General features: G+C 42.0%; 1 protein-coding gene across 1 annotated transcript in view; it reads right to left on the bottom strand.

Moving 5' to 3' along the window:
* Window positions 1-14794, bottom strand: part of LOC306701368 (uncharacterized protein) — a 41307-nt gene that overhangs the window by 8147 nt on the left and 18366 nt on the right. The window contains exons 3-8 of the mRNA XM_079166658.1: window positions 11480-11537; window positions 6286-6534; window positions 4303-4363; window positions 3634-3764; window positions 2414-2533; window positions 1521-1634 (exon numbers count right to left, since the gene is read on the bottom strand). Of these exons, the coding sequence (XP_079022784.1) occupies window positions 1521-1634; window positions 2414-2533; window positions 3634-3764; window positions 4303-4363; window positions 6286-6534; window positions 11480-11537 (733 nt within the window). The remainder of the gene's footprint in view (window positions 1-1520; window positions 1635-2413; window positions 2534-3633; window positions 3765-4302; window positions 4364-6285; window positions 6535-11479; window positions 11538-14794) is intronic.

Here is a 14794-nt window from a genome sequence, read left to right as displayed (position 1 = left end):
GATGCACCACTATCATTAATGATTATTTATTTCATCCTACCACCCTTCTATATATATCTTTATTTTCTCTGTCTTAAGTCTTCTTCTTGCACTCTTATAAAACCCCGTGCTTGCATTACATGGCCAAGAGACCAGGTTTCTTTGGCAGAAATCTAGTTGTGTTAAGTTTCTCAGATCTTTTACGCTGATCACAGAAACCATGTTATTTGTTTACGTGACTGTGAAGAATTCAGGTTAGTGCAGAAAACCGACAGTGACTAAAGTGCACATAAATAAACACCGATCGGAAGATAAACACTGAGGACTCTTTGTGAGTTCTGTGATGCAAAATAAAATCTTAATTGCTCTGTGTTCCTCATGTGGTATAACAGCGGTTCAAGTTTCTTGGAACAGATCGCATGCTATAATGTCATTTTTGTGGCTGAGAATTGCTTTGTCTTCTATGGGCAGCTGGTGTTACTGGTTGCAGAGTCTTCGTAATGGCCAAAGTTAGACGGTCGAGTATTGGATATTTTTAGGAGAAACATCAGGCAACTGTACAGCAAACTAATGTCACCACAACTGATGAGGACAAACGCCAACAACAACAACAACATAGCATTCCTGTTCTAAACACAAGTGTGTATTGTCTTAATGTTTAGCATTGGTCTCACTTTCCTCGCTGAGCAAACACAATCTGATAACATTACATTTATTTGGCAGACACTTTGGTCCCAAAACAACATTGTTTTCCCATGAACGCACATCACGAGGGAACAGGATGTCGCCGCACAAATTCTCACATGTGGGATTAAAGGCTGCTGCTATTCACTGAGTAGTTCGACAAGGAAGAAGACTAGTGATTGATGCATGCTAGTCTTGTAACTTTTGTACTTTTGTTCTCATCTTGTGTAGCTTCCTTGTTATCAGGATCTGCTTTGTGTTTCAGATCTAGTAATTTTTCTATTGTTTCTAATTGCATCAGGAGCAATTTGGGCTTCAGTGTTTTTCTCGTTTTACTCAACACTTTAATATGTGGACATGGGAGCCCACTCTTACAACAGTGCTGCAGCCACACCTGTCTGATCAGGTGACGCACTCTGCTGACATTTGTGAACTCTAATCCACCACATTTGGATCAAAGTCTGGATGTACTTTGCAGGACATCATGTCTGAACGAGGAACACTAGACAATGAGCCCTTGATTCAAAAATACAATCAACACACAGTTTCACTTCTTTTTACAGTCAATCAACAGAGTTGATTAAAGATGCTCCAACTCACCTTTTCTTGGCAGTGTAAATACTGTTCACGCACACACACAAAGCCAGAAACGGGGCGAGACAGACCACTGATTGCAGTTTGTGTTCAGGCTAATTTAGCTTCCTCTGTTTGATTGATTAGAGTAACTGACTGGCTTTCATCCAATAACTGCCAATCACAGACAATCTCACACTGCCCAGCCCCTCAGCTCAGTGTTGTGTGTGTGATGAGCATCTGTGGTGTGTGTGTGTGTGTGTGTGTGTAGCGTTGTCAATCACCGTCAGCGCAGGTGTGTCCGGTCCAGTCGTCGGTACAAGTACAGCTGAAGCCCGTTGGGTCTTCCACACAGGTGGCTCCGTTCATACACGGCGACGACAAACACGCATGCTCCACTGACGAGAGGAGAGGATGATGAAAAGACACGTTAGGATGTGATTTGACTTCCTCGTAATATATTTTTGCAAATATATATTTACAGTTTTTTCCAGGAATGTTCATTGAGTGTCACCTTACACTGTAGAACTTGGTACTTTATGAATGTAGAGCGATGTACACCATGTATGCATCTATGTTTATGTACATAAACGCGGGTGTGATAGATACATAATGTGCAGATGTGTATAGAGGTGTGTTTCTACTATGCAATGTATGCTTTTTCTATGTCACTTCAGACACCCGGGTCACATGATTGCATCATAATATATATATCATGACTATTTCTAAAATGGTCAGCTTTAGTCTGATTAAGAGCAGCTTTGCTCGAAACGTCTCGGTGTAATAAATAAGTGGACGTTGGAGCACCGCAGTGTGTGAGATGTGAATTTATGTATTTCATGATCTGCCCACTTCTGGCTCAGCACCTTCATGCTTTGGTTGGGATGAGCGTGTCTACCTCTACTTAAAATGTAAAGGCCCTGCACATATATTATTTATTTTTGCCTATATTTTGTGTCTATAAAGTTATTTTTGCATTAGTAATTTTTATATACTTCACATGCTGAATTTGACCTGTGCCACATAATGTTATCACATTTTTTGCATGAGCATCTCTTTCATTTGAGTAAACAAACAACCAGGATGTCATTTCACATTTCCTATCTTCTGTATCCACATACAGTATTTGAATAATTAGTTTTCTGGTACAGTGGCTGTAAGGTGAAGACAAACTCACCAATGTCACAGTTGCGTCCTCTGAAACCTTCCCGGCACTCACAGTGGTACTCATTTGGCTCCGTGTTGGTGCAGGTCCCGCCGTTCTTACAGGGCTGGTGGGTGCCACAGTAGTTCAGATCTGAAGTCATAAAAAAGTATGATTTTAAAGTATGCAATATTTATAATATATGTTTATATTTCAGTTCACCGCTCCAAACAGCATAAAATAAGTATAAAGGCAACAAAAGATACACAAATTTGGATGAAGATGGATCCAGCTTCACTTCAGTTTGACGCACACACAAACACACAAACACACACACACACACACACACACACAAACACACTGCACAGAGGCTGAAGTCCACGTCCAGGCTCTGTGTGCTGACTGTGCAGGCCAGTAGCTGCAGGGCTTGTTGTCTCCGGTGTTGAAGCTGATTAAAGCTTTCTGTCATGATCTCCTCCATGCCCATAGTCTCTTTGTCTCACAACAGCTCTTTCGGAAGACACAGAAACATCTTAGGACCCCACCTAGCTAAGAGCCCATCCCCGCTCACATTCACCTTACCCAAGGCTATCGCCTTTCCTCTGCACAATACACCGTCCCGTGGGCTCCCGTATCCCAGCTCCCACACTGGTACAGAGGTGGGAGGTGTGCTGTTATATTCTGGGACAATAAAGGAGGAACTTTGCTACAGTCTGGTGGGAAAAGTTACAGTATAGAGAGTGAAGCCCTAAAGGAGCTGTCTTATCTCATGCAGAGTGATCCTCTGAGTGACCAGTACACCATGCATGGGAAGGTGTGTGAAGAACCACGCCTGACAAACTAATATACTGCACACACAATGTTTCTCTCTCTGTCTCTCTCTGACACACACACACACACACACACACACAAACATACTATTGTATGCAAACCTCTTTCATCTTTACGTGGATGACACAGTTCTGTACTTATTGAGTTTCGTTGTGGAAAACAGTGTTTCTATTAAATGCTAACAGTAAAATAAAAACCAATTAGGATCACCACATTGGGTGCTAGTGAGTTTGGTCTGATTGTCAGCTGGGATTTTTCACTTATCTTAGTATACATTTTTTTCAGTTTTTCATCACATAGTATTATTGGGTCGACAAAAACATTGGTAGTTTTTGTCTGTTTGGGATGTTGAATTAATCAGAAGAAGGAAACATATTAATAATTCTTACTTCAAAACTTTCAACCCATGTCTCATATCTGACCTTTGTCACACAGCAGTCCTCCCCAGTTGACGTCGCACACACACTGCCAGGGCTCGCTGCAGCTTCCGTACACACAGCCGGGGAACGTTACACACTGGTCACACAGAGGGCCCTTCCAGCCATAATGACACCTGAAGAGGAAGAGCAAAGAATCGTTTGCTCGTATCACCTTCATATGATTGATAGTAGCCGTTCTGAACCAGTGCCTTTAGTCATTTTATGTGCATGCTTCGTAACTTGCTCTGATTTCTGCTACGGCAGATCTAGACTGGAAACATTTGTGTTCCTAAAATACATAATTTCACAGATTATATGCAGCTTTTAACTTCAGTAGTTCAGTTTGTGAAGAAAGTCGCTCCAGTAATGACTGCAGTGATTTCAGAGTGGAAATAGTCCATCAGTGCATGATAATCACACTATGTCATATAAGCTTCAGAATGACTCTGATGCAAGTCAGAGAAAGCGAAGCGTGGCAAGAGGAAATGAGTCAAGCAATCACAAACCTACTGCTGCAGCATGTCAGACACAAATCCAGACACAAATATGTAGAAATTACTTTGTACATCATGGCATTGATTCTGAAATGACATATCATTCAGCCCTGGTGTCTGCTATGCTCGTGCCTACAGTTGAAATTACTACATTTCATTACGCGTTCCTTGGACTTACTTGCATTCTGCAGGTGCAGTGCAGGAGCCGTGGGTCTGATGACACCCCTGCCTGCACACCGCTGTAAACAAAACACACAAAAAGGGAATTATTAGAGACTAGAGAAACAGTTACTATGAAACGGTGACGTTCAGTTGAGTCACTGGGCATTAAAGCCTGCAATCTACACTGAATAGATCTGGATCACTGCCAGATCATCACCTCGACGAAATCTCAATATTACTTCAATATATGTGAGATTATTTACTTGAACAGTTCAGCTACTCAAAATTTCCAGATGGAGAACTCAAGACAAAACTCCCTTGACTTCGTCATCGTCAGTAACCTGCAGGGGGTAACAGAGGGACCTTGGCTAATTTTTCCAGACTTCCTGCACCTCTGCAGTCCAATCAGCGACCTGCTGAGGAGGAAGTCACATTTAGTGAGACAGCGGAGGGATGGGCAAGGCCGCAGGATGTCCGTAAACTAGCCGCGTGTCCTTCAGGGTTCCAATGGTTTCCACTCTGGTTTCCTCCATTAATTTTTACCATCGCAACACGATGGCAGCACTCCGAGGTTACGCAGCGAGGTCATCCAGCTGATGAGTCACCGACGAGAGAATAATCCCCACACACACACACACACACACACACACACTGAAGCTAACTGATGCATATTACTGATGTACAGCAGAGTTTTAAGAGGCCGAAAGAGTTTTGAAAAGTGAGGACACTTATGAGGCCGATCGTTACTTGGTCAATGGGCTGTTTGTTGATTTTAGGCTTAGTACATGCATGTGTATGAGAGAATCCAAAACAACACATCTAGTAATTAAAGCTGATGACACTGGTTCATCGGTCAAGCATATTTTGACAGCACTTAATCACAATAACAGTTTTTAAAGGATTCAGAGGTCAAATTCAGAACGGACACCCTCACGGCAAAACCTTTTAACAAACCTTGGGGAGGATCACTACAGAGGAAACCCCCTCCAGGGATAGTAGGAAAATAAATGGAAAGCAAAAACATTTTCAGTTTTTTCTCACCAGTGGCCTCAAGTCATCCTGAGGAAAATATTAGCTGAATATTTTCTAGCAGCAAACATTTTCCCCAAATATATACAGTATATGTAACATTTTACATGAAACTCAATAAGCAAGCACAACCTGTGAAGCTTTTTTATATAAATGACTGAGCAGAAACCTGAATAAAGAACCGTTACAATGTTTGTTTTCCATTAATGTCCATTAACTTCAAATCCCACACACGTTGTTGTTTGTGGAACACATTACAGGTCTCCACCATATATGAACACTTTCAAATCCCCCCATTACTAATGCCACTACATAATGGCTTGATTGTTGTGTGTTACGCTTATTAAGCCATTTAGTTTCATTTCAGTATGTTTAATTGTATTGTCAATTTCCCTGTAAAGCACTTTGGGCCACATTTGTTGTTTTTCAATGAGCTATATTAATATATTCATGACGTTATATCACAGCTGAGTGTTATGAAAACTATGCTGTTGTGTTTTACAAATTTGAATTAATTTTTCTACCATTCCAGGCAGATTTAAAACATGTGTGAGTTGTCCATCATAATAAACATCCCGTCTGCATTTATTTTGGTCAGATAGCTCATTAACCAATTGCACTACAATGCAACAAGATGATGCAGAAATGGTGTTAAAGGAATAGTTTGACATTTCGGGACATGCACTCAGCTTTCTTGTCGAGAGTTAGATAAAAAAAATTGACACCACTTTGATGTTTGTACAGTGAATATGACAGAAAACAGGAGGAAACAGCTAGCTTGGCTCTGTCCAAAGGTAAACAAAATCTGTCCACCATGCAGCTCCTTTAAAGCTCATATATATATATAAAATGTATTTAATTTGACACAAACTGAAGTGTAAAAACAACTAGTTGTGGTTGTATTAGGGTTATGCAGGATATATTGTGCCGTGTACTGTAACACACCTCAGATTTAAATTTCTTCTCTCACCTCCTTTGCACTCTGGCCCCGTCCAGCCCTCCATGCAGACCTTGGAGCCGCTGGGGTCACAGTTGAAGTGACCGAAGAAGTCATCGCGGGCCCTGCAGAACTTGTTGCAGAAAGGTCCGTAGTAATTTGAATCACAGCGGAAGCGAAGCCGGTAATCCAGACTGAGAGGTTGTCCGTGGTGACGGTACGTCTGCCACTGTTCACCAGGATTCAACATGGAGGAGAGGAGGACTCGCTCAATCAACTGACCTGAGGGAGTGAGGAAGAAGGAAAGATTTAGAGTAGGACACATTACTTGATATTGTGAGAGAAGAAATGCTTAAACTTGCAGCAGACCAAGCTGTAAGCACAACACTGACATATTAACACCATATTAAGTTGTTACACATTCAGAAGTTCAACATTCATTGGGGCGTAAAGTTTCTGCCCTTTACTCCCTCTCCTTTTAGCTCAACTCTTGAGAGAAATATCTGGCTTTCATATGCTAAATGCCCCACTCTTCACCAGCTAGTTGCAAACTTTGCATGTCTCCTGTTTGGTGCTGAGCAAGTATTGTACACTTGGAATTTAAAAAACAGCTCCTTGCTGCAGGAAACAACACTGATGAGCGTGTTTGTACTAAACCAGAACAGTTAAGTTGTTTGTCATAAAACTAAAACTAAAACGAGATGCTTAAAGGACCCGAGGGGAACAGCAGAGTGGGTTGGTAATACTCAGAGTGGTTTGTCACCCCTTAAACATTACATATAGTGCAGCTATAAAGTTGCCACTTGGCATTCACAGCTTTTTTAAGCAAGCAATCACATGACAATCAAATGCCTGTGTCTTCAAAAGAGCTTCTTTCTCATCTACATAATAATGTGAAGCTGGCATTTTGTTTGTTTTTTTGGAATAGAGCAATGTTGCTGAGGACAGGTCAAAATGAAGAGCAAGATGCATTTTCAAATATGTGTGTTTTGGTTTAGGTGAATCCAGGTACATTCATCAGCATCAAGGCTGATGCAGACAAGGAGCAGACTATAAGACCAGAGAAAAGGGGTCGGGGTCTGCAGAGAACAGAGAGAGGGCGGCCTGAACACGAGAGAGGACCAGACGAGGCCCGGGGCAGCGCTGGGGCAGCGCTGGGGCAGCGCTGGGGCAGCGGCTGCTGCTCCTGACCCCCGGAGGGGATTTCCCAGAGGCACTGTCATCCCCAACTCAGTTATTATCTCCTCTGACAGGGTATTAACACACACAAAGCACTGAGAATATGTGTGTGTGTGTGCGTAAGTATGTGTGTGTCTCAATCTATGCATGTGTGTATTTAAGAGATTGTGGATAATGGGAAAGATTGTGAGATAATAAAGCAGAAAAAGAAGCCTTGTTGGAAGTATATGTAAGTCAGCGATGGAGAGAGGAAGGGTGTACATTGCGTGTGCGTGTGTGTGTGTGTGTGTGTGCGTGTGTGTGCGTGTGTGTGCGTGTGTGTGTGTGCGTGTGCGTGTGCGTGTGACAGAGGCAAACAGAGTCAAAGAGGAAGGGAGGTAGCTATTAGCGCACACACACAGCAAACTGCCTGATGGGGAGATGAGCTCACCGTAGTTTGACACAAAGGAATGAAAACAGAATCACATAGTGGCCGCTGTGAATGTGTTTGTCCGTGTGTGTGTTTTTGGGCATGACTGTGTGTTTAAGAGAGTAAGAGAGGATTGAGAACAGAGCCGACACTGAGCGCTGTGTTAACTCAGCCGTTGTCCCGTTCCTCCACTCCACGCTCATTACACTACTGCAGTGCTTTGTGGGGTTTTCACTATTTTATGACTCTGGCATGTCAAAGAGCTAATGTCATCGTCACCGTAATTTCTCTGCCAGAGAACAGCAGAGGAGAGAAGAAGAAAAAAATAACCACATTATCAGCCGACACAGCAGGGAAGGTGTAAAACAGAGTGTGATTTCCTCTCTAATGTGATTAGATGGGACAACAGCAAGTGAGCACAAGTAGAGAGAAAGATGGCGAAAAACTCAAATATTAGCTGGCGAAAACCAGCAGCAACAAGAAGCCCTGTTGAAGTGGCACTTTCCTGAAAAGCAAAGACAATATAAGCAGCGGACGGACACACAGAGATTGTGTCTGCAGGTAGCATAACACTTAAATCACTTTCTCTGGCCTCTGGTGATTGTCCCCCGCTGCCTGCTGCTAGCTGTGAAGTGCCTGCCCTTGGCAGTGGCTGAGAAAACACTGCAGGAGAGAAAACGCCTCCTTTTGACTTGTTATTCCACATCGCCAGAACCGAGAAATCAATACAGTAGATCTATGGAAGCCAACAGATCAGCTGTGTGGTGTTTGTGTCTCCCTTATATTTGATTTATGTGGGTAATTCTCAGAGCGGTCCAGTTTTTGTTTTTGCTTCTGTTATAAGATGTTCCAAGGAAATTATTCTAATCTGGATAAAAACACTAAGTCCGAACATGTGTCTTGAATTTTTATAGAAAAGCTCGTCTCGATTAGGATTCTTCTATTGAATTTCACTTTCTCGCCAGCGGGGGTGGCAATTTTGTGGCTGTTGTTGAATCACACGGATGAACACAGCAGCAAATCTGGACTCAAAATGACCCTATAAATATGCCACCAGACGATAGAAAAGAAACAATGAAACTGCTGCTGTTTTAAGAAAATGCTGGTTTATTAGCAAAGTTAAAAGTATGTGTGGAGGTTTTTGACCACTAGCAAAGAGTGCATTGATTTCATCTTGTGCACGCAGCCCGTACTCACTCCCAAGCTGTCAAACACAGCATCTTGGTCAGCAGTGCTACGTGTCAAACTATGACGCTCTACCTGGCCGTAGTTATGGCGGGAGTAAAGGAGGAGGCTAGAGGGGTGCGCAGAGGGTCATACTTTGAAGCATAGGGTTTCTAGCTTTTCCACTTATCGACAGTTGGTGGTGTGAATGTGCCGAGAAATGTAGCAATATGTCAACAGACACAAAGAAAAACAGGACGAATGCTAGCAAAAACTCCAATAATGTACGTGGTACCTTTCAATGCTGAGATCTAAACGTGGTGACATTGCTGAAAAGAAGTCAGACGGAGCAAGAAATACTAGAGATCAGACAGGTTTAAAACAAACCTCCGGGGGCCCATTTCCCCATTTTCCCCCATGCAAGATGTGATTTACTCATGGATTTACTCCATGAAATGATTTCCTCTTGCTCATTTTGACATGTTTCACTACTCAAGATAAGTACCACAATGGTAATATACTGTTTAGACACTTACATGTTATTGCCACTTTCTCACATCTTTTAGTATCTTGCTTTGTCCATCCCATTTATATCATTGATGTAAACAGAAAGTCCTCCCTATATAATTGATTACAGTTCAACCGCATCCCAAACAACATCCTCCAAAATGATCATAAAGTTGAATCAACACCTCACAAAAACTTTGTTTTATTGCAGGACTGTTGTGCTAGACTGCACTCATTTTATCTTTTGGTGTACCTGATGAATTGGCAACTGAGAATACATGCAAATAGAACCAAAAGAAACAGCGCTCACACATCACTTTGGTGAAGTGGGCCCCACATCAGCCAAAGTTTTATGGGAGACAACGTGAGATATTATTGACCGACATCCTGGTTCAACCCACTTAATATAGCGTTGTGTACACATTTGTTGTGTGCAATGAGGGATTATTACCAACTTCTAAATGAAGGGGTTTCGATAATCTGGCTGTTTACAATCTGATTGACAACTTGTGTTTCTTACGTGTTCTCAGATCTAGCAATTACTTTGTTTAGTAAAATGTTATCATAACCATTAAAAATGAAGACCAAAGCTGTGAAAATAAGTTGAAAAACTAGAATCATATTTTATTAAATCAAGGTACGCCCCTGCACATTAACACTAGCTTAATGTTATTTAAACAAAACTCAATGAAGGTCATACTGTCGGTGCTCATAGGACATCATATTTTCTCACCAAGGACGGTTTCAGAAGGTACAGTTGTGCTCGGTAATCCTCTCTGATTAGCAGCAGGTCCTGATAAGTCCAGACAGACTGCTACAGGACGCCTCTGTTTGGGCAGAGCTAAGCTGCCAGCCTAGTGAACGGCTTTAGACCCAATGTAAAGGCTGTCAGGAGCTCAGGTGGAAACGACAGATAATGCAAACAAGATATAAGAGCAGCGCTGGAGGGCAGAGGAAAGGAGAGGAAAGGAGAGGACAGGAAAGACGAACACAGAGAGGGAGAACGATGGTTCCCAGTTTCTCATTATCTCAGCCATCTTTTGGATCTTTTGGATACGACTGGCTGAGAGGGAGGTAGAGGATGGTGGGATGAAAGAGAGGACTGTGGTATGACAGGAATGAGGAAGGCACAGGAACATCTGTCTCCATGTATGTGTGTGTATGTGTGTGGGTGTTGTGCTTTTTATAGCATGCAGCTCACATTCTCCGTCATGGAGCTTTTCCTGATTATGAGGAGAAACAACAAGGAGAGCAGGAAATTAAAGGGTCTGGTTAAAAGACCTTCTAGGATATGTTCCCATTGTTTCACCATGTTGAACAACGCACACTCGTAAACAAGCGCTTGTGATTTGTTTGCCTCTATGGAAATGTTGCTTGTTGACAATTCAATTTAAAGAAAAGTTAGTATACTGCCCTCCAAAACCAAAACACAGTTACTACTTATTTGGTCCAAATTGAGTTATTTTGACATTTTCTTTTGAAATGTTTAATTAAAAGAAATACAACCCCCCCCCCAAAAAAACCCCCGTGAAATTCCAAAAACTACAAAACGGCTTAAAAACCAAACCACGGTGACTCCGGCTAGTTGAAGCTATAGCCGAGGTGCGGTGAGAGCTAGCCGTAGCTAAAGCTAATCTCTAAACTGATGTATTATTTCACATCATTAAGGCTAAATACAATCATAAAGGACCAACTAGTCATGCTAAAAGCTAAGTAGTTTAACTTAGGTTCCCTTTTTGACCAGATTGACCAAACATAGATAGATGGCAGTATCTGGTTTTAATCATCCAGAAAATCATGACGTTTTAGAACTTACATAGCTGTTATACACTTTGGCTTAGTAGCCTTCAAACTTCAAAACAAGCAGAATTTGTCTAAGAAGGAGGAGATAATCATATGCACATTCAAAACATCGACACGTGGTTAGAAAGGCATGCAGACACACAAACACACACACTGCAGCTTCACCTGATTCTGACGTGTCGTTGTCATAGTCCAGAGCCTCCAACACCAAAGAGAAGGACTTCTGTGAAGAAAACACAGAGAGAATCTGTTCAACGTGTGCCACAAATATACACTTTAATCAACAACAATGTATTCTCTGGTTTTTGTTGATGGAGGCCAAAGATAAGTCTTTAACAGAGAGATGAGCTGGATTTTTTTACATGGATGAACCTTTTCCGAGTAACTGAAGTACCAGTTCCTGGTTGCAAATATCCGTCTGCTAGGACATGACTGTCGATTACTGATACTGATATTTGATTCTGTTCGTGGGTGTATATGACCTCTCCTGTTCTCTCTACATAATGTCCTTCAATGTAAAAGGATTAAAATAAAGCATTTAAATAAGTGGTGGAAGAAGTATAGAGATCTGTTATTTTATTTCAAGTAATAATTACTTAGATCACTAGTATTATTAGACTAAAGTGTACAATCATTAGCAGCAAAAGAAAGTGTTATATTTATCGTATTTGTAGTGATGCATTAACATGTGAACACAATACTGATACACATTAACATGAAGCTAATTTTAACAGCTTACATCATACTATCATCTGTACATATGGATCATATATTACAAACTGATTATATGTTGTAACATTTTAATCTGAAAGGTAACTACAGCAGTGAAATAAATGAAGTGTAGTAGAAGTATAAAGTAGAGTTAAATGTATAGATACTCATGTAAAGTATGATGGCATCAAAACTGTTCTCGAGTGCAGTACTTGATTAAATGTAGTTTCATTCCACCGCTGTGGAAAGTGTTTGTGTGTTTCGATCGTTGCCTGAGCCTTGAATAAAAAGCAGAAGTGATTCACTGCCTGAAGAAGTCAAGGCTGCAGCCGGGTGCTGATTCAAGAAAACCTCAACCCGCAGCCATGCAGAGAGCGAGACGGGCCGTCGGCTCAGTGTGGGCAGAGAGGACATCCAAAAAAACAACAGTCCAATTTAAAAAATACACTCTTGGAGCAGGTATGATGAGTCTGTGTGTCCCGTACTTCTGAATGCAGGTTAATCCTGGTAGCATTGCCTGCAGCATTTACAATTTGACTAAATCCTGATATTTTATTGAAATGCATAGCCTTATGTAAAGATAGACTCAGCCTATATAAAGTGCATTACACAAGCAGAGGAGTCGGTCATAAGCTGGACATCTTCAAATGATGACTTTCAGCTTCCAGAGATATCACACTCTGGAGAGGTAACAGAGGACAGGTGTTTTTTTCTTCTGCTTTTCTCTTTTCTGATGCATTCGCTCATCTTATAGACCAATGAATAATTCAGACCAACACTTTCCCTCTACAACTCTCTGTCTCTCTCCATCCATCCATTCCTCCTTCTGTGAAACGCACCAGCGCCTGTCATGCAAATCCCTCCACCGTGCGCATTGTGGGTAAGGTTCCTCCTAAACTAAAGGGCTACATGGATGTGTAGTCACGTCTCTGCTGCGAGGGCGCAACCTGGCAGAAGGGGGGGGGGGGGGGGGGGGGTGAGTGGGAGGAGATGAATCTGACTGAGGGAGGGAGATAGACACTGTATAGGAAGCAGGTGATGGGCACAGGAGGTGAGCGAGGGATTCGGAGGGAGGTTAAAGGCAGGAGGTCGGCAGCAGCGCTACTGTTAGCTAGAGGTGCCATGCTGGGAGAAGAGAAGATGAAGGGCTGCAGTGAGGGTGCAAAATGTTAGGGGGGAGATAATTGGTGAAGTGGAAAACACTGAGTCAGGGATTCGTTCCAAGTGGAGGTACATCCAGTATATCTGTACTGCAACAGATGTTGAGATGGGAGGAAAAGCGACTGTACAGAAGGAGAAAATGACTGAGAAAAGGGGTAGAAAGACTAATTATGTCGGGCGTATGTAAAGAAAAAGGTCAAAGAAAGGTAGAGGAGAAATGCAACTGTGGAGCAGTAACGATTCGTGAGACTCCTGGAGTTTGTCAGATTTTCAGAAATGAAGAGCAAATAGGTCAGAGGAAGGTGCAACAAAAGATGGCGTGATACAAGAGAGATCACAAAAGGTGATTTTAAAAGGTTGAAGGGGAAGAACACCCACATACACACACACACACAAGTCATGGAGCTAATGAGATGTGCTGGGTTGCAAAGGGCTCGCAGCCGCTTCATTAAGGCCGGCAGATAGCCGGTAGCCCACAGATGGACCAGCTGGAGTCATTACATCTCTCACCTGAAGTAGTGTTTAATATTCATGATTTACATCGTTATACTGTGAGACGCTGCAGTCCATTACAATCACATTAGTTCTACAGAATCAGAGGTTTTAAGAAGTATTCAGATACTTTAAAGTGTGCTTTATGCATCAGAGGTAAAATATGTTACTGTTGTAGTTGTTTTAACTACATAAACAGTCAGATGAGGAAGTCCAGTGGTTCCCAACCTAAGGGTCGTGAAATGATTAATGTGGTATAAGAAAAAATTATATTCTAGTAGACAAATTTGCATTAATTTGTCAGATTTTTTTTGGAAATGTTTAATTTGACCTCTTTGGGCCTCAAACAATTACATAAATTAATCAGAACTATTTAGAGCGAAAACATCTCTTTGGTAGAACTGATAACAACTCTTACATCTAAACTGTGAGGGACCCACCTAGTCAATACGTTATGGTACAGGGTAACAATACACTGGTTAAATCCTTAAACGAGTCGGCCTATTATGCCGATTAAGCATTTAGCACCATGTCAATCTCTAAATAGATCAAAATCGATACAGCAAACCCAGAGATATTGTCTATATTAATCCACAGCTTCCTCTTCCTTGTCAAAACCTGGCTGGTGCCTCCATTACCCCCCCCGAAAAAAAATTGCAAACTATCGTCTTTCTAACTCCACACGCCCCAGATTTTTCTTTACATTTTCAATCTTGTAGTCTTCAGCTCGACACTGCGTAAAGTCTGAGCGATTTTTTTATTTTTTATGATGAACCACTACAACAAAATGCACACACAGCATTACCTCACCGTTGAACTGCTCACAGACCTCTTAGCCTTATCATCTTTCCAATCGCCCTCCCTCTTCCCTCACCCTTCCTTCCATCCACCGTATGTGCCTCTCCCTCCTACTACCAACTGTTATGGCAGGTTAAGACCTGGGGGAAGTCCAGAGCCTCTTGCTTTTCTTTTGTTCTCTCTCATTCAGCCCTCCCTCACACCCTCACCTCTGCACCCACAAGTGCACGCAGCCAGGTAAGTTATGATATTGTCATTAAAACAGGAAGGGCGTATCCATGGTAAGCCCTGTTGCTGAGATTGGTGGTTCTGTATGGC

The sequence above is a fragment of the Pholis gunnellus genome (genome assembly GCF_910591455.1).
Source record: "Pholis gunnellus genome assembly, chromosome: 9".
NCBI classification, from domain to species: Eukaryota; Metazoa; Chordata; class Actinopteri; order Perciformes; family Pholidae; genus Pholis; species Pholis gunnellus.
Note: the sequence above shows the minus strand (reverse complement) of the source record. Positions and strands in the feature narration are given on the sequence as shown.